The 22,537-nt window shown below is 29.1% G+C and overlaps 6 protein-coding genes across 7 annotated transcripts; 2 read left to right on the top strand and 4 right to left on the bottom strand.

Annotated features, from left to right (window-relative positions):
• Positions 1 to 7,390: 7,390 nt before the first annotated feature.
• LOC145760583 (glutathione synthetase-like) lies at positions 7,391 to 11,265 on the top strand. The gene is made up of 9 exons (XM_082574503.1): positions 7,391 to 8,492; positions 8,639 to 8,784; positions 8,879 to 8,951; positions 9,011 to 9,444; positions 9,791 to 9,860; positions 9,922 to 10,113; positions 10,189 to 10,270; positions 10,331 to 10,517; positions 10,660 to 11,265. The coding sequence occupies exons 1-9, from the start codon at positions 8,364 to 8,366 to the stop codon at positions 10,781 to 10,783; spliced, it is 1,437 nt and encodes a 478-aa protein (XP_082430629.1). The 5' UTR covers positions 7,391 to 8,363; the 3' UTR covers positions 10,784 to 11,265.
• LOC145760584 (stAR-related lipid transfer protein 6-like) lies at positions 11,048 to 12,767 on the bottom strand. Its single transcript, XM_082574505.1, has 7 exons — positions 12,607 to 12,767; positions 12,483 to 12,532; positions 12,258 to 12,393; positions 11,867 to 11,981; positions 11,774 to 11,800; positions 11,617 to 11,713; positions 11,048 to 11,545 (listed from the first exon to the last, which is right to left on the bottom strand). The coding sequence occupies exons 1-7, from the start codon at positions 12,700 to 12,702 to the stop codon at positions 11,395 to 11,397; spliced, it is 672 nt and encodes a 223-aa protein (XP_082430631.1). The 5' UTR covers positions 12,703 to 12,767; the 3' UTR covers positions 11,048 to 11,394.
• LOC145760585 (large ribosomal subunit protein mL53-like) lies at positions 12,730 to 13,447 on the bottom strand. Its single transcript, XM_082574506.1, has 2 exons — positions 13,328 to 13,447; positions 12,730 to 13,260 (listed from the first exon to the last, which is right to left on the bottom strand). Exon 2 carries the CDS (start codon positions 13,236 to 13,238, stop codon positions 12,861 to 12,863), a length of 378 nt encoding a protein of 125 aa, XP_082430632.1. The 5' UTR covers positions 13,239 to 13,260; positions 13,328 to 13,447; the 3' UTR covers positions 12,730 to 12,860.
• A 1,354-nt stretch (positions 13,448 to 14,801) lies between these two features.
• Positions 14,802 to 17,338, top strand: LOC145759588 (immunoglobulin superfamily member 21-like). The gene is made up of 9 exons (XM_082573437.1): positions 14,802 to 14,862; positions 15,121 to 15,350; positions 15,579 to 15,741; positions 15,842 to 16,063; positions 16,211 to 16,326; positions 16,501 to 16,627; positions 16,687 to 16,859; positions 17,027 to 17,168; positions 17,292 to 17,338. The coding sequence occupies exons 1-9, from the start codon at positions 14,802 to 14,804 to the stop codon at positions 17,336 to 17,338; spliced, it is 1,281 nt and encodes a 426-aa protein (XP_082429563.1).
• Positions 17,339 to 17,771: 433 nt separating this feature from the next.
• On the bottom strand, positions 17,772 to 20,211 carry LOC145759265 (serine hydrolase-like protein). Of its 2 annotated transcripts, none has more exons than XM_082573046.1 (11): positions 20,083 to 20,211; positions 19,856 to 20,005; positions 19,543 to 19,656; positions 19,045 to 19,086; positions 18,890 to 18,909; positions 18,741 to 18,815; positions 18,558 to 18,658; positions 18,415 to 18,497; positions 18,242 to 18,359; positions 18,095 to 18,176; positions 17,772 to 18,019 (listed from the first exon to the last, which is right to left on the bottom strand). In XM_082573046.1, the coding sequence occupies exons 1-11, from the start codon at positions 20,105 to 20,107 to the stop codon at positions 17,873 to 17,875; spliced, it is 957 nt and encodes a 318-aa protein (XP_082429172.1). In that variant the 5' UTR covers positions 20,108 to 20,211; the 3' UTR covers positions 17,772 to 17,872. The 2 variants fall into 2 exon arrangements, with proteins under 2 accessions (XP_082429172.1, XP_082429173.1); XM_082573047.1 differs by having other exon boundaries at positions 18,418 to 18,497.
• Positions 20,193 to 22,532, bottom strand: LOC145759268 (serine hydrolase-like protein). Its single transcript, XM_082573049.1, has 11 exons — positions 22,394 to 22,532; positions 22,160 to 22,309; positions 21,952 to 22,065; positions 21,843 to 21,884; positions 21,761 to 21,780; positions 21,625 to 21,699; positions 21,440 to 21,543; positions 21,287 to 21,357; positions 20,831 to 20,948; positions 20,680 to 20,761; positions 20,193 to 20,547 (listed from the first exon to the last, which is right to left on the bottom strand). The coding sequence occupies exons 1-11, from the start codon at positions 22,416 to 22,418 to the stop codon at positions 20,404 to 20,406; spliced, it is 945 nt and encodes a 314-aa protein (XP_082429175.1). The 5' UTR covers positions 22,419 to 22,532; the 3' UTR covers positions 20,193 to 20,403.
• Between the last annotated feature and the right edge of the window lie 5 nt (positions 22,533 to 22,537).

The following is a 22,537-nucleotide window of genomic DNA, read 5'->3' as shown; positions in this document are numbered from 1 at the left end:
GCCAATTTTGTGGATTATAAAAGTGTGATAATAATTCCTAATATTTATAAGAAACTTGAATATTTTCTAAAACGTGATTACCATATGTTATATGTACCAAAGCATTGACACTTCCTGGTAAATACTTGTTTAAATGAATGTATTGTATTTAATCGATACCGATCCAAACTTCGTTTAAAATGCGGTATTGTGTTATGTTTTAATCGTTGTGTGTTATAATAATACCTGAGACAAGCAAGTGGCAAACTTACTGCTATTTTAACATAATTCTTTTACGAATTTGTAAACATTTCACGGATAATTTTTTACATAATTTTTACGCTATTTTAAACCCCCTAGCTTATAACTTGGTGCTCAAACAAGTGGCGTTTTAGATAAGAAATTACATGAACATTTGGAATGGTTCTATATACAAAATAAACTTGAAGTTAATTTTAGAACAAACCATAAACATTTGCCTTAAATATGTGATTTTAAGATAACTTATCTCTTTGAAATAATCAATAACTGTCAAATGAAAGTTTTCTGTTATTTGTGTAACATTTAAATATCTGTCAGTCTTGGCTATTATACCTTTATATTTGCCCGAATTCAAAACTTAACCGAACACTCATATTCTTCTTCTAATAATGCGCTCTAAAATAGATCTGATGAAGATATATGGTTATCCCTTACATAACAAGAGAATATCTCTTTTCTTTCCATTTTCAAACTGGCAAATGCAATTAAGTATTATCTAACAGCTTAATCGAAATTCAAAGTTCACGCGAGCGAGGTTTTTGTCGTGCGATGTCAGAGCGTTCAACGTCACACGGTATTGACTGTATACACAGCTTAAAAGTCTAAAGATCATGGCGTTTAATATTTTGTGACATAACACCATAAACAGAAAGCTTTTTACTTGTAACCGGTGTTAACAATAATCAGTATGTTTACGCTGTTTTTTGGCTCGCGACAAACACACGTCATCAAAAATTCACTACGTCATTACGCACGTAATGTTTATGCGTTAAAAAGTAAAAGTTTATTTTTGCTAACGAAATTTGGATTTTTACGCAATTGACGTTAATTTTATGATCAGCTATCTCCGTATAAGGCAAATATGAATGTACCTTATATCTATTTAATCTATCATAAATGCCTAATTGTTTAACTGATGTTGTTAATATACAACTTACGCGAAATTGCTTGTTGCAAAAACAAGTTGCATTATCTTGCAAAAATTAATTACTGAAAAATTCGCGTGACAAGAGAATTTATACGGAAAAAAAATCCTGTTAAATTGTTACAAACCAACGATCGTAATCATCAATAAAGACATAGTTGCTAATGCAAGCGGCCGGGAACAACAAGTACACAAACAAATAGAGTGACATAACATAGGATTAGTCCTGGTATTTATCGGGGCTGCACGCTATGAAAAACCGCTCTACCACGTGGTCTGATGAACTTCCACGAATTATTAGACAACCGAGTTCGTTAAACCTGTTTTGAATTAACGATCTTTAAATTTAAACATCCTACAATCTTGTTAAGTTAACAGTTCTCAAAGACATTTTTTAGGCTCTAAATCTTTAAAGAATATCATTCAAACATGCAACCATTTAACTTCAAGTATTAATTTTTTATTCGAAATATATTATATGTTCTAATAGAGTAAAAAACAAACAAAAATACATTTTTCTTAACCAAAACTGGGGACAAACTAATATTTTTTCTGCACAAAAATCACTTTAATAAAACTCTTTAAACATATTTTCTTGAATGCCAAAAAATAAATCTTCCCGGACAACTGAAAACGAATTTAACAAAACTGAGATTTCAGAATAACATTGATCTAATATCTTCACTTTTGATCCAGGTTGATTTCCGATGAAATCATAAAAATCTGACAGGTTTCTACTGATAAAACATGACGTCAATTTCTACATACCTCCGACACTTTGAATTAAAAATCATGAAGTTTCATAACTGAAATATTACATGCTGTGATATAAATGTCTCATCTTGGGGTGTTCAAAATTTAAGATTTTGTGATGTCATTCAACGAAATCACGAAACTCAGGTGGAGGCAGAAAAAATTTATTTTATTTAACAAAATAACATAGCTGTGCTGGACTTTATTTTATCAAAAAATAGCGCGAAGGTGTGCAAAGTATTTTGGTTACTTCATATTAAAGGTTAACAAAATTTTATTGCGAAAAATTATTTAAATCTATATAAACTGAATCTACTTTTACACATTGAACTATTCTCTGAAACTATTTTAATAGAAAATAGTCTTTGAAACATCTATTAGTTGCAACATGCTTCCCTGACCTATCACTACCAAAGATTCTTTTCAAGACAAAGTAATTTTTGAACAAGAGACTTTAACATAAAAATAGATAACCTGCCTTCCACCTACACTGTAATACAAAGTCTCTTTATTAGAATAGTCAAGCTAAAAAAAGTTGGGTTGACGACTTGTGGCAGTCTAAACAGGATAGCGTGCGCTGTGAGATAAGCTTTCAGCCTTAAAATAACAGCAACTCGTCAATTTTGTTTGCATTAACTTGAGCGTATACTCCTGGTTAAGCAATACGCGAAGTTTGATCTAAATTAGATAACGAGAAGCCGAAACTCCAGAGCAAAGAGCAAGACTGTAAGCTCTTTGCTCCTTTGATCGTGCATTTACTCTTTCCATACGAAGCGACATGTATTTTCATACACAACAAACTAGTTTTTACAATTTTTGGGAGGTTGAAAGTTAAAACCCGTGAATTGCTAACCGTGTGATCTCACTTGGTCGATTTCGGGCGACCGTAAAACTTAATCCCAGCCCGAGCAAATCCATAGAAAAAATAAAGCGTCCGAGACAAAAATAATAAACAGCGACTCGTTCTGTCTTTATACGTTCTCGTAGAAGTTCAGAAGATCTTCTACACGATACCAATTTACATTTAGGTTTATTGTACGAACGTACTTAACCGTGGTTAGCTCTTGTGCGTAATTATTAAAAACGATTGGTGGCATGACACAGCTAAACTAGCGACAGAGATGGGGTTATTTTAAACGACCATCGATGCAAGTTATCTCCGAATTGAGATTGGTTTGTGTTCATAATAATCCTAAACTTGTTGATTTGTTTACGGGAGCTGTCATTGCGAGATGTTTGAGGTTAATTTTGACTTGGTTGTCTAAATATAGCGTGCCAAGAAACTTTTCTGACAAGATCAAGTAGCAGACAACGACTCCCCGAATCAAATCTTAATTTCAAGAAAAAAATTAAAGAAATTTAACGACTCCAATGCAATTTTAAATCCAAAAACTAAATTATTTTTACAATTTTAACAGGAAAAATTGTATTTATATTTAACATCTACTATTATAACTCTAACATGGTATAATACAATATAATACACAATTTGAATGAAAGACATTAGGTCGGGTTGTATTACTGATAAACGAGCCCGATAAACTGCTAACGAGTATTAAATAGACTCAAACAAGTTACATCTTGTAGTTTAGATCGATATATAGAGCGTGAAATTGGAACATAGTTGGTGACAGTTATTCTAGTAATGCCACACATACAACCCACCCTAACTTGTCTTGAAAAGGTGGCATTTAAAAGCTTGCGTTTTTAGATGTAAAGATATGGTAAAACGTGTGCATTTCGTAAATACCGTCATCGAATTAAACATCTTTGTTGAGCGAGATAAGAGTCCTAATATAAACTTTTAAACTTCCGTGAGGCGTCGTCGCAAAGGGGAATTCAAAGATAAATATCTCGAAAATAATTAAAATATAAATTGCCCGATTTGCAATCATATAAAACACACTAAAGCATTTAAAATAAAATATTTATTGATACTTATCCAACTGTTGACTTCTAAAAATACCAATCGGGCCAAAAATGGTTAAAAAGGATATTTTTTGTAACTTTAATCTAATCGTTTCTATCAAAAAATAACTTTGGTTAAACGGATCGTGCCAGATGATCGACATTCGATCAAACAGATAAAGTGATAAAAAAGTGAGAACTTCTAAACACCGATTAGGGTAAGCTTAAAAAAATAAGGGACGTTTGAAATAACAAAATACGTAACATTGTTATGCAACAAATCTTTAATGAAAATATAGATTTATGGTTGTTAACTTTGGTATGACTATACTTAAATCAAAATGTACATCCATTTACTTGGATTTTTTTAAGGAAGAAAAAATGGCCGAATATTAATCCCTATATCACGCCGATCAGAAGAAGTTATATAACACGGGAAGTACTGGGACGCCGCGGTGACAGGACAAAACCTAACCGAGGATTAAAAGTGATGTGTTTGTTATTACCGCAACCTGATGACGTCATCTGACATCAAAATAAATTCAAGACAGCCTGAACTTTGGGTGACTTGTTTGCGGTGCGCCGATTGGCTTAAATTAATCGGCCAATGTTAACTTAACCGCTAATATATTTATAGAAAATAAACACCAAAAACCTTAAAAATGCGACCGAAAAATTACTGATAAAAATACCATGATGCGAATATAAATTCCTAATAAAAAATGTATTGGATTATAACTCTTTTAACTTTGTTGTTGATATATTAAAGTTAATCGCTTATATAACATTTTTTATTGGGTAAACGTTGTTTTTTCGCGGAAAAAAATGACTCTTTGCTATCATCTAGTGGACATTTATTTAATATATTAAAAATAAAATAATTGCTATAACACAATTTCGATTAAATATATTTAAAAAAAACTCACATTTTCTTTAACATAAAAGGACATTTATGAAAACTTTTCAAATAAAAAAAAATTATATTTTTTTTTATAAATTTTAATTTTCAAATTATAATTTATTACTAATTACAAAACTTTTACAAATTATATTTATACATTGCAACTATCTATATATTTTTTTCTGTAATATTTATCAATTTAAATTTGAATTTTCTATGAAGCATCTTTTTAAATTTTATTCGAAATTCTAAATAAATTTTATAAGTAAATCTTATGCGTAAAAACATTTATATACCCCAAAATTAACCAGCTATTGAGAATATACTAAATCTCATTCTTTCTCATTCAATTCCGCGCGAAAGCAACAACAAAAATAGCCAAAACTTTTTTTCAGCTGCGCATGTAAACAAATTAAAATACTTACTACAAATTTTGTCCAACTTTGTACGCGTATTACTGGTGAGAAACGGCAGAGTGTTGTTATTATTTAATGAGAAATTACCCAAGGTATGCAGCCCTATCTCGCACGTGTGTTTTGATATTTGTATTTATTTACCCACGTGACATTTATATACAACCAAGATAACAGTAAGGGGAGAGTAAGGCACGGAATTTGGAGCTGGCACGACATGTTTTGACGATAACTTCAACTTATCATAAACGATTTCATATATATAAGTATATGTTGATATAAGTTATATAACCTAATTTTAATCGGTGTTTTTTTACCTAAAATGTAAGTAGATTTAATATTAATATTGTGTACGTTACCGTTACCACGTTTATGCGATAAGATTATTAGAAACATGTTTTTTTGAGTTGTTATCAAAAGCACACATACTTAATATCATATTACCGTTGTATCAACACTCAAATCACGTTTTGATCTTCCACTATACTTACCAATTTACCACGGTTGGCCAAGTAAATCCATTTTTAGTTACATTAAATCTTTTATACAAACTTCACGGAACAGTTTATTCAATTAGAAACAAAACGATCCCACTTACTTAACTCTATTTTTAGAAAGTAACCGACTCGTTTTAGGGTTTGTTAGCCAAGCAAAATGCAATTATCGTCGACCCGAATTTGAGACATCGAAACTTAACTTAATTTAAACAACAAAGTCTAGCTCTGAAACTTAATGAAAAGAAAAATCTCCCTAAGTAACTTTCGGTTCATATGGCGCTTTTTATATTGGTGTACTATTTTAAGCAAAGACTCGTTTTATATGCAAAAGTACAAACTTTTCTTTGCAATACAAATATTAGACCTTGTCGACACACTTGTTTACACCTCTTTGCAAACTTGTATATAAACATAAATACTAACTTCCTCTTTAACAGAATTAAAGGATTGTCAATAAATCAATGCTGCCAATTTATTTTACCGAAAAAGTTTTAATATAACATCGAAAAATATGTTTTTAACTCATTTAAACCTGTGGTAAACATGCGGCAGAAAGTAAATGTCAAATCTCTAAATAAAGACCATTTAAAAACGTAAAGGTTTTACGTTATGTTGTCTGAAATTTAACCCGATCTAATTAGTAAGTCCACTTCGTAAGATATCAAGTTACAAAATATTTCTTTTGGATTAAATATACTGTAAATTGTTTACTTCGACAATTACAAAACTACGAAACAGAATTACATTCCTGAATATTTAAAAATACTTGAAAACATCCTGATATTTTAAAAACACATTTTTTAAGAGTTAGTTAAATATATATTAATAGAAAAAGTACAAGATCAATTAATTCAAAATTTAATAAATCATAATTTAATAAAAATTCATGATGTTTTTGGTTTTTATTTTTAATTTGTGAAAACCTGCCAACTGTTTATCTATTTTAAGCTAGTTTTAAAACGTGTTATTTTAGGCAAACCAACTCGGTTCTTTAAGTAGCTGATATTCTAAACTATCGACTTTGTAAAGAACATAAAGTTAAACCTTTTCGTGACATTATGACACTGCTAATCGATATTTAAAAGCTCTGTACGATTCAAAGTAAATGCGTAGAAATGATACGCAGTCTCACAACTTGATGAATATTATAGAATATCAGACACAAAAGCTGTTGTTTTTACTAGGACTGTCACGTGATCTGCGTAGGAAAGTATTGTTGTTTGAATATCGTGGCCTTTAAGCTAAACAATCGCTTACCTGTTTTTTATACAAAACTATCCCCTTTTAATAGTATTACTACGCTCACGAACAGTATTAAATATCTTAGATATTTTAAACACGTAGAAATTGACCTTTAATATTTCCAAATAACATAATAAGTTAAAAATGTAGAGAATTTAAATTAAGGCATTTTTATGTTAAAAAAATGCTAAAAAATTTGTTATTCTAAAACTTTGTTATTCTAAAACTTTGTTATTCTAAAACATTCTACTTTACTGTTGATAGTAGCCTTTTCTATATACTAACTATACTACGCTATTAAGTTATTTGTTTAATATTACTTGAACTTATTTCATCGAGCTCTCTAAAACAACAAAGAAGTATACGGAAAATATTGACTAGACATTTTCTGGCTTTAAATAGATGACTATTATGGGATAGTTTATATTAGCAAAACTTATAAAGTGGGCGGTCTTTCAACGAATAAGTGAATCATTTAACGAAACGGATTACAGTCAGTTGAGAGAAATTTATTTTATTAAAACATCAAGAATTTATTCAGGTATATAAAAATATTGGCTTAATGTTAATTGTGTTGTGTAATTTACACAGACTATGGATTTTTTAATGTAATTTGTAGTTTATAACTCCTTAGAGTATAATATTTTATCGAAGATCAATTGCTAATAACCCACGTTTATATGGAAAATTACATTTAATTTACATAAAAAAATTCTAAAAATATACAACCGAAAGTGATATTTACATCTTTAATATTTAAGGACAAAATAATAACGTTTTCTCTGAGGACAAAATAATATGGTAATAAAATACTTTATGTTAAAATACTAATGGGTGTTCCATAGATTTAACAACATGACCTTTTTTTATTTTGGAATTTGACCATTAAAAAAATCTATTATAACTCAGTCCAACTGTTTCTTATAATGTCTTACCTTTAATTTTAACATAAAGCTTAAAAACCTATATTTAAAATATATAGTTTGGTTTAAGAAAGAGGTACAGAAAACGCATCCAAAATGAAATTGTATTTTAGTATTCGTGGTGCAAGTAAGTAGATGGTTGTGTATGACTTTTGCGCATTTAAATATACTAACAAGCAGCTAAGATACAATTTATCTATAATAACCTTAACATAATATCATTATGAAGACAGAATATACATTGTACTGTAAAGCGTTTGAGAAGACAAAATACTTTAAGATTATATATATCTAGACACTAAAAAAACGTATTAAAACTTATTTTTCAAGTTTAACATAATATGTTTATTATTAAAAATAAATTAAAACAGTTATTGGTCTATTTACAATACTTAATTTTTAGTACAATAAGTGGGGATAAGTAAAAATATTAAAAAAACGGTTGAGTGATTTTTGCTGTGTCATGGTAATAAGGTCACGCCTAAATGTAAACAAACGTGTTGTTTTTTTTTAAATCATCATTTTTTATTTTTTTTCTGCTAAAAACTTGTGTAAAATACAATGGACACCAATCTTTGTGAATGTTTTAATGATAAGGATAACAAGATAGATCGAATTGTGGACAATGCAGTCGACTACGCGATTTCTAGAGGAATTGTTATGATAAAAAAGCAAGAAAATTACGAAAAAGTATTTTTATTTTAAAAACTTTTTTCAAAATATTTAACTTTAAAAACACGATATATTCTGATTTTTAACACTTAATGATAACATCTTTTAAGAGTTGTTAATATATGACCAGACGATGTTACTTTTAAACTTTAACGTTTTTATAGGTAATGCAGCACCTTCCATTCACACTTTTCCCTACTCCAATTCCAGCCCAAATTTTATCATTTTTAAAAGAAATTCAACCTCATATGAACAAGCTTTTGTTCTTAGTTGGACGTGATGCTGATTTTATAAAAGCATCTTTGCAGAAGTAAAACTTGAATAAAGAAATATAACAGTATTTTATTTTAGTAATATTTAACTTTAAGTTACAACGTAATGACTAAAATTTTTTTTAACTACAGTGTTATGAAGTCCGATGAATTCACAAAAAAATTGTATGAAATATATGAGAAGATTCAACCAAGCAACAAAAATGTAAGTAAAAAATTTCAGCTGTTTTTGCATTTAAATTTATAAGTTGTGTTTATTTACAGAGCATGGAACTTGGTATATTTCGATCAGATTACATGTTAAACTGCAAAGAAGTAGATGGGAAAGTTGAATATCTTCCAAAGCAAATCGAAACTAATACATTGGCTGTCAGCTTTATTGGATGTGGAACACAAAAAGCTAAAGAACTTTATTCAAGAATATTAAAAGAATGTGAACTTAGTTGCTACATTAATAAATTACAAGATAATAAAGCAGCAATTCAAGTTGCAAAGGGTTTTGTTATGGCCTGGGAGAATTATAGCAACCCCAACGCTGTTGTAATATTCGTGATCCAAACTGAAGAAAACAACATTTTTGACCAACGTGAAATCGAATATCAAATTAATTTAATAAACCCAGATATCAAAATAAGGAGAAAGTATTTTGATGACCTTGTAACAGATATGGAATTGAAAGAGGATAATACATTATTTATGTAAGTATTTAATCCTTTACATGTTTTTTTTGTATATATCTTTATCTTCGATGTGGAAAGGTGGAATGCGTGACCTAAACATAGAGTAACATCAGTTACTCTGACCCAGTCTCGAGTTGCCTGTGGCAGTTTGGGATATTACAGATTATAATTGCCCGGTAATTATGCTGCTGATTAAGTTCTGGCTCAGCAGGAGTTTATACCGTTTATAGTGCCTTACTCAAGGGTGCTACAGCACGAGAGCAGTGGGGATTAAACCCACGACCTCATGGTGGTGTAGCAAGTGTTCTAACTACTACACCACGCTGCTGGTTTAATAATTTACAAATCACCCAATTCTTTCCAGAGATGGAGAAGAAGTGGCGATTGTTTATTTTCGAACTGCATACATGCCTGAAAGCTACACAACAGAAGAGGCAAGTAAGCTATATCATAACACCAACAATCCACATAACTTACTTAACTAATTTTTAACAGCACTGGCAAGTTAGACTTGATATTGAAAAGAGCAAAGCTGTTAAAGCCCCAAGTGTTGGAACCCAGCTAGCAGGATCGAAAAAAATTCAACAAGTTTTGGCTGAGCCTGGCGTTGTGGAAAGATTTATAAAAGACCCAGAAATAGCAAAGCAACTTAGAAGCACGTTTGCTGGCCTGTATACACTTGAAAGGGTAAAATATCGTGAACAGCTTCAACCTAGCTTTTGTTTATCCCATTTATACTAGAGATCTATTAAATTTTTTTAGAATAAAAGTGGAGATGAAGCAGTTAAATTGGCACTTAGAAACCCAAGTGGTTACGTTCTCAAGCCACAGCGAGAAGGGGGAGGTAAAAATTTAATCAACAATTTCGTTTATAATCTAGTCTAAAATATAAATTAATTTTTAGGTAATAACTTATATGAGGATGACATGGTTAAAGTTTTGAAGGGAACTGAAAACAGTGACGAACGAATGCAGTACATTCTAATGGAAAGAATATTCCCAAAAACATCGAAAAATATTATTATTGCAAATGGAAAATCAAGCGGAGCAGAAGTTGTCAGCGAACTGGGAATATATGGCGTTTATTTCAGGTCAATTTTGGAAGATACACTGTTTACCTACAGTAATTACTACCTTTAAAAGTTAAACAATTGTGGAAATAATTTTTTTCTCATCTTTTTTTTTCTTAATTTTTTTCACCGGTGTAACTGACTTATACTTTATTTTTTTTAGTAAGGGCGATAATATAGTTGAGAACTACACAGCAGGACATCTGTTAAGGTCAAAATCAAAAGAATTCAATGATGGAGGAGTAGCTGCTGGGGTTGCAGTTATAGACACCCCTTTACTTGTTTAAACTTACATCCTATCTCATCATGTATTGTATATGTAGTAAAGGTGCTAGACAACGTTTTAGAAACTTACAAAAGAGTTATTCCTGTTTTACTGATCAAATTGTACTACTTTTATATGCAATATTTGATAATACAGCGAACTAAATATTTTTGCTCTTTTTAGGTGAATATTTTTCACTGCTTTAAGACCATTTTTTTTTCTTTTAAAACCTGTAGTTTTAGAAATTGCGAATGCTTTATTAATTACTGTTACTTGCTGAGTTAAAAAAAATATTTATAAACCATATTTACAAATGTTAGCTAATATAAAATGTAGTAAAATACAGGAAAAATATATGGATAAAAAGGTCTGCATAAAAGCTGGAAGTGCTTACTAAAATGATTTTTCCTAGGAATAAAAGGGTATGAAACTTAAGTAAGTTTTCTAAAAATTAATGTATGTAATTTGGAATAAAAATTAAAATAAACATATGAAATATAAAGTAAAATAATTGCTGTACATTATAAGCTTAAAAATATAAATGTATGATCTAAAAAAAATAATACTATAATTGAAAAAAACTAGATTATATAATTGAAAAAAAATTACTACTTAATTTGAATTGGTAACAGATTATCTTCCTAATCTTCTATCAACTTCTTTCTGTATGCTCTCAATATAATTAACTTGTTGTAATGGGATGGCTCCTTCAACTATAGATCTTGGTAACATCCCACCAACATCACAGTTAATATAATACTCCAAATAACTTTTTTGTGGGTCCCTACATAACAAAATATCAGTAGAAATTTATATTTACATTTCTAGTAATAAAAATTACGTATTTGTATTTACTTTTTATTCTCTGCTACAGCATACCCTGCTGGATAATTATGTGCTCGGACTAGTTTATCAGCTGGATTTGCTGGTTTGAAATCATCATAACTTTCAGCTTAAAACATAACAGAGCTTAAGATTTTGTTCTTCGTTTATATTCACAATTTCTACTTACCAAAAATCCAGCTCATTTTTCCATATTCTAAAAACAAATTCAAAAATTTTAGAAATAAAAATTAATCGATATAAAATCTTAAAAAATTTTTACCGTCTGTTGCAAATTGATCAGGATAGGTTTTGAAATACCAAAAAGTGACAAACTCTCGCTTTGATATCATCCCCATAACGGCAGGGTGGCTTATTATTGATCCTATTGCCATGTCCTGAATAAAAAATAGTATTTTTATTCTGGCACTTTGCTATACAACATGAGGTCATAGATTTGATCCCAACTGCTTCCATGTTGTAGTCTTTAAAGAAGACGCTATAAAATACCTAATGTTACCCTAACCCAGTATGTAGTAAACTTTGGTAGTCTGGGATATTATTAATTGAAGTTGCTTTATAATTAATGAGTCAATAGGTTTTTGGCTCTGAATGAGTCAAGAGTTCACAAAGACATTTTTAATATTAGGAAGTGAAAAAATATAATTTTTTACTGATGAAATTGATTTTAATCTCTCGTAGTGGAAAATACTTTTATCCCAACTCATTCTTTCTTCTGTAGTAGCAGGTGGCATCATTACTTGATATATCGTATCAAACGGGGCATTCATTTCCCCAGTAAACTTAAACCTTGAATGTTCACAAGTTGAAAATTTTTTTTAGAAGTAATCTTGTTTAAATATTTACATACAAACAACAAACAGGAACATATGACTCACGTATTTCCATTGAAATCGGGGGATTTTTTGCTGTATACTTTTATTCCTTTCTAAACAAGTTAAACATTAATTTAATATCAGGAACAACCACAAAGTTATAATTATATTTAATGATTAAACTTACGATTGTTTTAATGTAGGCCCAATCCGAAGCTGACCTTAACTTTAAAGCACCTTCTTCAAGTTTTTCAGCTCTTTTAATATACAGTTTAGCGTCCATTCTTTGTATTTTTTCTAATTATTAAGTTACAAATTTGTTCTAAATAAAGAAAAACACAAAACATTTTAATGTTGACCAATGTGTCAGCAATTCACAAGATTATTACCAACAATATGCAATTGTTTAAAGAACAAAGAAAACCAGAATTAAATATTAAATTAAAACAACGCTTCTGGTGCATCTTTGGCTGCATTTTTCTTGTCAGTACAAAACGTGTTAATATGGTACATCATTTCGTTGCACTTTAAATTAGCTCCATGCAAGCAAAGTCTTTCGCCGTCTGTAAAAGTTATGGTCGCAACAGGCTCAGAATCATCATGCAAAACATCAGATTTAAATCTACACATTCGGTTTGTTCTTCTGCATTTTTCACTGTTCAATTTGAGCCAGAGTTCCTTTGTTGAAGTTGCATTTAAGTTCCAAGGACAAAATTGAATGTTGACTGAGGTGATGTAGGTTAAATTTGGACGTTTATTTGCAATTTTGTTTAGGTGTCCAATTACAAGTTTGGTAAACTTTGGCGTAGCATTTGCCATATTGTTGTTCTAACTTTTTAACCTATCCCAACAAAAAAATATATTTAAAAAAGGTAATAAAAAAATTGAACCATTTTTTACTACCCTACCTTCTGACGTAAGGACCTTGTGTATGTTTAAATGTAATATTATAGGTCACACAATCTTTACTAAATCGTATTTAAACAATATCTTGATTACTTTTAATTTTAAAGTTATGCGAAAAAGTCTAATTTGGTCAGGATACAAATTGATAAAAATCATCGAAAAAAACGAAGTATTTCTTTATACTTAATTTAAAAAAAATATTAATAAGTAACTACTTGTAAAAGTATTTAAATTATATATTTTCAAACTAAATGCTATTTTTTTTTCATTTTTTTTTCTAAAATTAATGGCGTGCAATGGGTATTTCCCTAAGTATATACTTATAAATAGTTTATTAAATTAAATAAAATGTATTAAAAATGGAAAAGACATCAGTGAAAAAAAAGTACAAAACTAAACTTTAAAAAAATACAAAACTAAATAAAAATGTTTTATATTTATTTATCTGTAACGTAGAAAGTAAGATTCTACTATATGGGGTAACATTTGTTACCCTAACCCTGTCTTAAGTTAACTTTGAAGGTTTAAACATTACTGATTATAATTGCACGATTATAAATCTACTTATTAAATTTTAGCATAGCATAACGTTTAGCACATTTAATATAAATAGGTGCATTTACAATTAGAAAAAAATAGATTAAAATTTTTTTTCGAAATTTTTGCAAATCCTTTAAAATTATAAAACATTTTTTTAATTAATAGAATAAAAGCCTAACAATAGTTAATAAATTCAACATTGCAAAAAGAGAATTTTTTTATAATCTACTTCTTTTCTCTAAATCTTTTTAAGTACTATTTAATGAGACTTAATCCAATGCATTATTCCGATTGGATTTTACCAATCTTGCAATTGTAAACTTAGTATTTTATAAAAGAAATGATTTTTAAAGAAAATATATTTAAAAATATTTTGGAATAAAATTTTCCGTAGAATAGAATACAGAAAGTAATTGATTAATTAGTTAATAAATTTAATCCAAAAGAGTTTTTTCAAGTTAGCTAAAGTAATTTTAAATAAAACAAACCATCTACTTCAGACATCAAATTTAAAAGAATTATTTTAAAGGTTTTTTTAACATGTAAATGTTAATGAAAAAATAATGTTGCAAGAAGTATTATAAATCATAACCTCTTACAAAATCGACATATGGCAAGTATGGAGATTATCCCTGTAAATTATAATAAACGTTTCATACCCACTTAACATTGTATTGGCATTCAAACCCAATACAATAACGAAAGAAAATTTGTTTTAAATATATTAAGGTCCGTAGAAGAGAATCCAGTACAGATAAGTAAAATTTATATGAAGATTAAATATTATAATTCAGAACAAATTAAACAATCTTACGATATTGCAATTGTTATAATTATACTTTATACATAATAGAAACATAGTTAAAGAAATCATAGTAAATTAAAACTTATTGAACAGAAGCTTTTAAATATCAATTAAATATAACAGTGAAGGCAATGAAGTTAATTTTATTGTTCTGTATAATTCAAGGATTAAACGCTGTTATTTTACATGAAGGTAGGCATTTAACTGTTATTGGTGACAAAGTTTGGTAAAATTTTATTAAATGCTTAGATGAACCTTAAAAAGATAGCTTTATATCTTCATATAAACCTTTTTGCTTTATCATTGATATCAAGTTTTTAGTGTTTAAACGGTTGTATTTGTTGTGCAAGTAAGAAAATGGTTGTGTGTGTCTTTTGGGCGATAATAACTAACTACAATTGATTTAAAATTAAAACATATAAGGATAATTTTAACAACCACATTTATCAGAAAGTCCAAGTCAACCCATTGCACTTCAATCTATAAGTTTAATAAACCAGGAATTAAAAATAGCCGACAACCCAACATTGGTGGTAAATAACAAACAACCAGTCACCTTGGTTTGTCAGTTTACAGCAAGCAATGATGCAATGTTAAGAGAAGTGGTTTGGTACAGGGAATTCGAAGATGGAACCAACGTTAAAATATTGACGTATGATGCAATGATGAATATAACACAGGTATGTTTAAAAAAAGAGTATTAACAAGCAAATGAATAACCAAAACAATAAAATAGTATATTGTATAAACTAAGTTTTAAGGGAAAAGAAACAAAATGGCAAAGTAGCTTGGAAAGCCCTTTGCGCTATAGGATGCATTGAAAATAAACCTCATTTTAAATGAAACTTAAATTTAAGTTTTGAGAATACTTGATTGCATCTTACATTTTCAATTCTTTTATGTTCAAGGTAAATCATTTAGCAGAGCACAACGTTCGTGGATGGTCACCCACAGCAATACAAATTGACGCAGCTTCGCCGAATGATGATGGTTGGTATCAATGTCATGTTGGAATTTATATAAATAAAAGAATTGTGGAGAAAATAGGATACATTTACCTTAATGTGTTAGGTAAGACATGCCAAGAGCTAGAGCTGATCTTAAGCAATAGGCTAAAAGGTAAATAATAAATCCTAACAAATAAAAACACAAAACTAATTTTGTTATCTAGTTCCACCTTCCGATGTAGAAATCACTGTTCACGATTCGATTGAAAGAAACGATTTATTCAACCATAATTTTAGCTTGGTGTGCAGGGTTGCACAATCTAAGCCAGCAGTAAATCTTTCTTTTACGAGAAATGGACTTAAAATAACGGAAACAAAACATGAAAATTCCAGCGAGTTTTTAAACAGTCTGCTAGCCGAGAATGAAAACCTTATGAAATCTAAAGGTAAAAAATCAAAAAAATTAGGTTTTCTCAATAACAGTTTTAAACCTTAACTTCTAAACACAAGCCTAAATGACAACCAAGCTTAAGTAATAACTCACAAAATAAATCTAATATAAGAAGTTAGAAGTTATTATTTTAATTGTCTAGGTGCAGTTGATAATATGAAGTCAACGTTAAAAACAGGAACGATGGTGGTACCTGCAGATTGGAGAAATCCTAAGGGAAGAAAAGTGTCACTAAAATACACAATACTCCACATCAACGTTAGTTGAACTGTCTAAATATTTAGTAAAACTTAATTATTTCGGACTATAAAATACGAAGTTTTGCTGACTAAAAACATCTTTGCAAAACTTTTTAAAAAAGCTATCTGGGTCATTTTAAACTAATGTAACATGGCTTTAAAATTGTCTTGAACCAATTTATAATTTTTGAAGGCTCAACTCCAGGGAACGCGGATACACGAGAGTGCAAGTTATTTACTTTGGACCTTAAACCCAGCCTTTGATACCAATGCTGAGTACGGGTGTCTTGCACAACACGAAACATTGGACCAAGTCGAGTCAACGAAGAGAATATTAAGTAAGTGAATCAACATCTAAACGTCTCCCAATAATTCTTTAATAAACTAAGTTTAAAATATATTTATTTTAAAGGACCTCCAAGACCACAATGGTTGGAGATAGTAACAAAACCTGCTAAGCCTGAAATGGGGGAAAACGTTATCCTTCAACTCAAGAGCGACTTGGTTGGAAATTTGTATCCTAAACCCGTGTTACTATGGACAAGCAGTGAGGTAAATAATTAAACATAGCTTAATGTGTTGTATAATATAATACTTAACTGATGTTCAAGAAAAAGTAAACACAATACATATTCTACAAGTTAGTTTTTTTAAAATTAAGCATAACAGTTTAATATAAATCATTTCGTATCTAAAAAGTGTGTGATTTCTTTTTCTAGGGTGCTCTGTCAAAGGGTCGAAAGTTTTACGTGGGAAATAAATTATTAATTCGAAATATTCGACAAAACAACACGATCTTTAAAGTGAAAGCTTTTAATGCCCTTGGAACAGCTGAATCAAGTATTCTATTGTCACTTAAAAGTAAGAATACTTTTTGGATAACTTAATTGAGTTAATAAGAGAATAATATCATATCCCCTTAAAGTAACTTTTAAACCTGGGCCAGGATAACTTTCCCTTTACTTGTTTTAACTACTATTCAAGCTCAAGCAAGAGATAATACCTGGAATAGAACTAAAGACCCCACATAGTGCTTCCGATAACCTAAAACCAAAATTTTGTTTTTATTAGAAAAAAATTAATAAATAGTTTGTTAAGTCTGCTATACGTTTGATTGAGATCTAGTTTATTTTTCAGAAAGAAATCTAACAAGACAATCTGGACGAAGTTAGTATATTTATTTAAATATATGCTGTTGATAATTTAAATGCAAAAATATGTAATACTTTACTTTATGTTATACAGGTACAGGAGAGTCGAACTTGAAACACTGTAATCGAAATTTACTGATGATAGAGATGTTGTTGTTTTTGTATTTTGTTATTTATAGACTTTAATTATTTTTCCTATATAAATATTTATGAAATTTAGTTAATATCAGGTTTTATACCTAGCCTATTAACTTTTCAATTTATCAGTTTTGATAACAATAATTTTAAGCAAAGTAAATATTAAAATTGCACGGAAACAGAAAAGAATTCAAAACAATAAACTTAATATTGAGGTTACAAAGGCATAAATTGAAAAGTTTAAGAACATATATCATAAAAAAATCTTTTATTAAATTATAGTTTTTGATTTAATAAAATTTTTAAAGGTTTGAGGTCTTTTCTAGGTGGTCTTCTAAGCATTTCACATATATGACCTGCTACTTTTTCAGGTTGGCTCAAATGTACAAAATGATTGCCATCAATCCTTACTAGCTTGTGATACTAAAAAAATATTAACATAATATAAACAAATTACTATGGATTCAAAAATTGTTTTTAAAGATAAATGTTTACAACCTTTAAAGAGTCAAAGCAAGAAAACATTTCCTTTTTAAATTCAGAATTTGGAATATCATCATAATGCATTCCCTTATTACATCTAAAAAAAACAATCTATATTAAAAACACCTTAAGAATGTATCAAAAATTGTATTTATTACTTACGATAAATGCAATACTTCTGCTTTCACATTCTTGGCAATATACAACAAGGTTTCCACACCGCCATACAAATGTTGTATACCAAAAATTGCTTTAGCATCACGATTAAATATGTAACTATCTAAAAAAAGATGCATCAGCAATAAGTAAACACATTGATAAACATAAAATATTACCACTATCTTTCTTTTTTGTCAGGCCACGTTCCAATAGAATCTCTGCTTCCACTTCTTTAATATCTGGAATTGTTCGAAGAAGCCTAAAAAACAATCACACATAAAAATTTAATTAATTTTAGAAAATTATGAAGTAATGTTACCTATTTAAAGCATTCGATTTTGTCATTTGAGAAGTTTCTGCCTTTGTTTCAATTCTAACTTGGTTTTCAATTAGGCGTCTTAGTTTTTTAACTACAGAAATCTGTATATAAACATAAAAAAAAATGTTAAAGTTACTATAAAAAAGAATATAATAACGTCAACATGAAAAATAATAATCTTACACAACTTTCAATCCAAATTCCCATAGAATCCAACAGAATAACTTTGTCAATGTGTTCCGAACAAAAATAGGCAGCCTATATTAAACATTTAATATCAGGCAACTTTATACATGAAAAGTTTTATAAAAGCTTATAACATAAATACATACCCTCATAACTAGATACCCTCCTAAAAATTAAATTTAATTAGTTGATACAGATATAAATGAACACCAAGAAGGTTGTAAATTAAACCTTTTTAAACATTGCTTTATAATGAGGCAAAATAATATTCACCTGAGAACAACGAAAGTCTTTTACTTACCCAAACTATGTCCCATTAAACTACAAGTTTTCCATTTAAAATCTGAAAATATAATAATATGTCAACCATATTACTTTTGAACAAAACATAAAAAATTTAGTGATAGTTTTCATTTTTATCAAGTCAATTATATTAAGTTGGTAAAATATATTTATTGAATTACCGGCAGCGTGGTGTAGTGGTAAGAACACTTGCTACACCACACATGGGGTCGTTTGCTCAATCCCCACTGATCTTAAACTGTAGCGCCTTGAGTAAGGTGCTATAAATGAGCCAACACTTAATCAGCAGCATAATTATCGGGCAATTATAATCTATAATATCCCAAACTGCCACAGGCAACTCAAAACTGGGTCAGAGTAACTGAAGTTACTCTATGTTTAAGTTGCGCATTCGACTTTCCCACATTGAAGATAAAGATATATACAAAAAAAAATTAAATTGCCAAGACTTCTTAAAGCCAGACTCTTGTAAAACTAGAAACAGAAGTTGACTTACATTGCATGATGTTATAAACAAGAGCTGATGAGTATACATGATTATACATCATTCCACTTCGGAAATGTGAAGATAAACCATGGCCAACCAAATCAATGCAAACACAATAAAAATCTAAAGTGTAAAAACTAAAGTTCAATGAGCCAGCTTAAATATATATATTAATTAATTTTTTAATTGTCATTTATATATTTACAGATTTAAAGAAAACTTTAAGTAGAAAAAGGGTAATTTGTGTAAAGATATTTTGGTTTTATCAAAATAATTCAGTCTTTTAAAACACTTATTTTAGTCTAATTTTGGATAGACTCACCTTTTGGTAGTAAAGGTATAAGAGTATCAAATGTATTAGCATTATCAAGCCAGCCATGAAGACATAAAACAGGAGTGTTAGTTTCCAATCCCCAGGTTTTTGCTGCTACAAACCCCCATGGCATTGGAATCTTTATTTCTTTCGTTAAACCTAGACCATTAAATAAATAAGGTAAGAATTGTGATACCAATAAACACTAACAAATGATATATTACATTAACATTTACCTCTTGCTGTGGTTCCAATATACATCCCAAATTTAATCAAAAGTTAGAACAAGTTTAAATATAAAAATTATAATTGCTTTATCTGTAAAAGGAATTTAATTATTGCATAGATTTCAATGAGGTCAAAATTACATAAAAATACAGCACATAAGGGATATTGAACAATTCTGATAGCACTTGAGAAAAATTAAAACTAAAATAGTACAATTTAACTGCAACAATCCAAATTAAACAAAATAAGTGCAAATTAATAAAGCGAAGTTACTGTTTAATTAAAAGACAAATATTTAAAAAGTAAAGCATAATATCACAGAGCAAAATTTAAAGCTTAGGCTTAATAAGTTTAATTGGTTTAAGGTCTTTTCTAGGTGGTCTTCTAAGCATTTCAATGATGTGACCTGCTACCTTTTCAGGTTGGCACAAATGTACGAAATGATTGCCATCAATAAATTTAACTTGATTAAACTAAAAAATAAAAAGAACAAGTGAGTATATTAAACCTAAAATCTTGTTAAAATTGGTTGTGGATAACTATAACTTGAATTGATAACACAGTTTAAATTGAAATATTTGCAACTAACTATTGTTTATACTTACACCACTAGATTTAAATGAAGACACGTATAAATTCCTAACATTTAGTGGTTCCACTCTTTGAAAAACACTGCCATGCTTGCAACTACAATAAAAAAATGATTAATTTACCACCAAGTAAACAACAGATATAGTTTTTGGAGGATTTACTTACAAAAGATGTAGAATTTCAGCTTTAATTGTCACAATTTGAGCTGGAACTTCTTTGTTGGAAGAAAGAACTATTTGACTGAAAACTCTTTGCCTGGGATCAGTATGGTTAGTGTGCATTCCTAAATCAATCATTTTATAGCACATAATAATCCATAATGTGATAAGGCCACCTCTAAAGCCCTAACAGAGAGTAACAGTTGTTGCCCCGGCCTAGTCTTAAGTTAGTTTTAGCGGTTTAAAATGTTATTTATTATAATCACTTGATAATTAAACAAGCTGCAAGTTATGGCTTGGCAGATATTCATACTTTTATGGTGTCTAACTTAAAACTATCAGCATAAAAGCAGTGGGATCTAAACCTAAGATCCCATGTAGTAAGGAAAGTGTTTAAACCACAACATTACATATGGTTTACAAAAATTGTAATTTTATATATTTAAACTTAAAATGGATTTACCATTCCTAGCTTCACGTTGCAACAAAATTTCTGCTCCCTCTTTAGTTATATCTGGAATTGCTGGCAAAACTCTACAACAATAAAGCCAAAAATACAGATTATAATATACTATAAATTTACCATTGTTAATTAGTTTTTAAGTTTTATAAAAACCTTTCTAATACCGATGACACAGAAAAAGTTTGTAATTTAAATTCTTTTCCATCCAATTTTACACTTTTTTCAATTCTATCTCTTGTAATGCTTAATGATTTATTCTATTAAAAATTATAAAATTTTTGTTTATTTTTTAGTTGCTACAAGAATTGAATTTAAATAATAATTTTGCGTTAACTTACATTTTTTAAGCTCATTGTCTGAACTGTGTCAATCAGGATTAATTTATCGATGCTTTCATTTAAATTTGCTGCAATCTTTAAATGAATATAAAGTTTAAACTAAATAATAAATTTTAATCACCCTTTTTTTACTTACTTGTGCACAAACATAGGCACCTAAAACAAAAAATATTTGGGTAAAATTAGGCTTAATAATAAACATAAAATTCAGGTCTTACCCCAACTGTGGCCCATCAAACTGAATGTTTTCCAACCCAGGTCTAAATTCAGAATGTCAAAAAAATATAAAATTTTATTTGATAATTTTAGTTAAATTTTTACACTTACATTGCATGATGTTATATACAGTGACAGTGTAGTTAAATAAGGTATAAAACATTCCAGGAGCTAAGTGGGAAGAAATCCCTTGTCCAGGTAGATCGATACAAACATAATAAAACTCTAAATAAAGAGGTTAAAACTTTTATTTGTCAAAGACTTTCCTTCACTAAATATTATGTCACAATTTGTTGCTTAAAGATATGTACATCCTTACCTTTTGGTAGTAAAGGTATTAGAGTATCAAAGGTATTGGCATTATCAAGCCAGCCATGAAGACATAAAACAGGAGAGTTAGTTTCCAATCCCCAGGTTTTTGCTGCTACAAACCCCCATGGCATTGGAATCTTTATTTCTTTTGTCAAACCTAAAACATTTAAAAAAATAAGATTACATTTAACAGTATAAATATAAGAACTAAACATTATTAATTTTACACAAATTTACTCACCTTTGGCATTGGTCCCAATATACATTTTAATTTTCAACCACAAGTTAAATTACAATTTTATTCATTTACATTTGATTGTTTTATCTGTAAGCAAAAGTTTAAAAATTTAAAAAACTATTTACAAATCACTTATAGAAAATTTAT

The sequence above is a fragment of the Corella eumyota genome, chromosome 7 (genome assembly GCF_963082875.1).
Source record: "Corella eumyota chromosome 7, kaCorEumy4.1, whole genome shotgun sequence".
Lineage (NCBI taxonomy): Eukaryota > Metazoa > Chordata > Ascidiacea > Phlebobranchia > Corellidae > Corella > Corella eumyota.
Note: the sequence above shows the minus strand (reverse complement) of the source record. Positions and strands in the feature narration are given on the sequence as shown.

What these genes read in the sequence shown, in the direction of transcription:
- LOC145760584 (XM_082574505.1), bottom strand. Translation starts at nt 12,702, where the DNA reads ATGGACGCTAAACTGTATATTAAAAGAGCTGAAAAACTTGAAGAAGGT. An exon ending in GATTAAAATCAATTTCATCA is followed by an intron (nt 11,982 to 12,257) that starts GTAAAAAATTAT and finishes TTTTTTATTCAG; the next exon opens with GACATGGCAATAGGATCAAT. An exon ending in GCTGTAGCAGAGAATAAAAA is followed by an intron (nt 11,546 to 11,616) that starts GTAAATACAAAT and finishes TTTGTTATGTAG; the next exon opens with GGACCCACAAAAAAGTTATT.
- LOC145760583 (XM_082574503.1), top strand. Translation starts at nt 8,364, where the DNA reads ATGGACACCAATCTTTGTGAATGTTTTAATGATAAGGATAACAAGATA. An exon ending in GCCTGTATACACTTGAAAGG is followed by an intron (nt 10,114 to 10,188) that starts GTAAAATATCGT and finishes AAATTTTTTTAG; the next exon opens with AATAAAAGTGGAGATGAAGC. An exon ending in ATATATGGCGTTTATTTCAG is followed by an intron (nt 10,518 to 10,659) that starts GTCAATTTTGGA and finishes TATTTTTTTTAG; the next exon opens with TAAGGGCGATAATATAGTTG.
- LOC145759265 (XM_082573046.1), bottom strand. Translation starts at nt 20,107, where the DNA reads ATGTATATTGGAACCACAGCAAGAG. An exon ending in TATTGGAACCACAGCAAGAG is followed by an intron (nt 20,006 to 20,082) that starts GTAAATGTTAAT and finishes TTAATGGTCTAG; the next exon opens with GTTTAACGAAAGAAATAAAG. An exon ending in TATACCTTTACTACCAAAAG is followed by an intron (nt 19,657 to 19,855) that starts GTGAGTCTATCC and finishes TTTACACTTTAG; the next exon opens with ATTTTTATTGTGTTTGCATT.
- LOC145759268 (XM_082573049.1), bottom strand. Translation starts at nt 22,418, where the DNA reads ATGTATATTGGGACCAATGCCAAAG. An exon ending in TTTGATGGGCCACAGTTGGG is followed by an intron (nt 21,781 to 21,842) that starts GTAAGACCTGAA and finishes TTTTTGTTTTAG; the next exon opens with GTGCCTATGTTTGTGCACAA. An exon ending in GCTGAAATTCTACATCTTTT is followed by an intron (nt 20,762 to 20,830) that starts GTAAGTAAATCC and finishes TTTTTATTGTAG; the next exon opens with TTGCAAGCATGGCAGTGTTT.
- LOC145760585 (XM_082574506.1), bottom strand. Translation starts at nt 13,238, where the DNA reads ATGGCAAATGCTACGCCAAAGTTTACCAAACTTGTAATTGGACACCTA.
- LOC145759588 (XM_082573437.1), top strand. Translation starts at nt 14,802, where the DNA reads ATGAAGTTAATTTTATTGTTCTGTATAATTCAAGGATTAAACGCTGTT. An exon ending in CAATGATGAATATAACACAG is followed by an intron (nt 15,351 to 15,578) that starts GTATGTTTAAAA and finishes TTTATGTTCAAG; the next exon opens with GTAAATCATTTAGCAGAGCA. An exon ending in TATTCTATTGTCACTTAAAA is followed by an intron (nt 17,169 to 17,291) that starts GTAAGAATACTT and finishes CTACTATTCAAG; the next exon opens with CTCAAGCAAGAGATAATACC.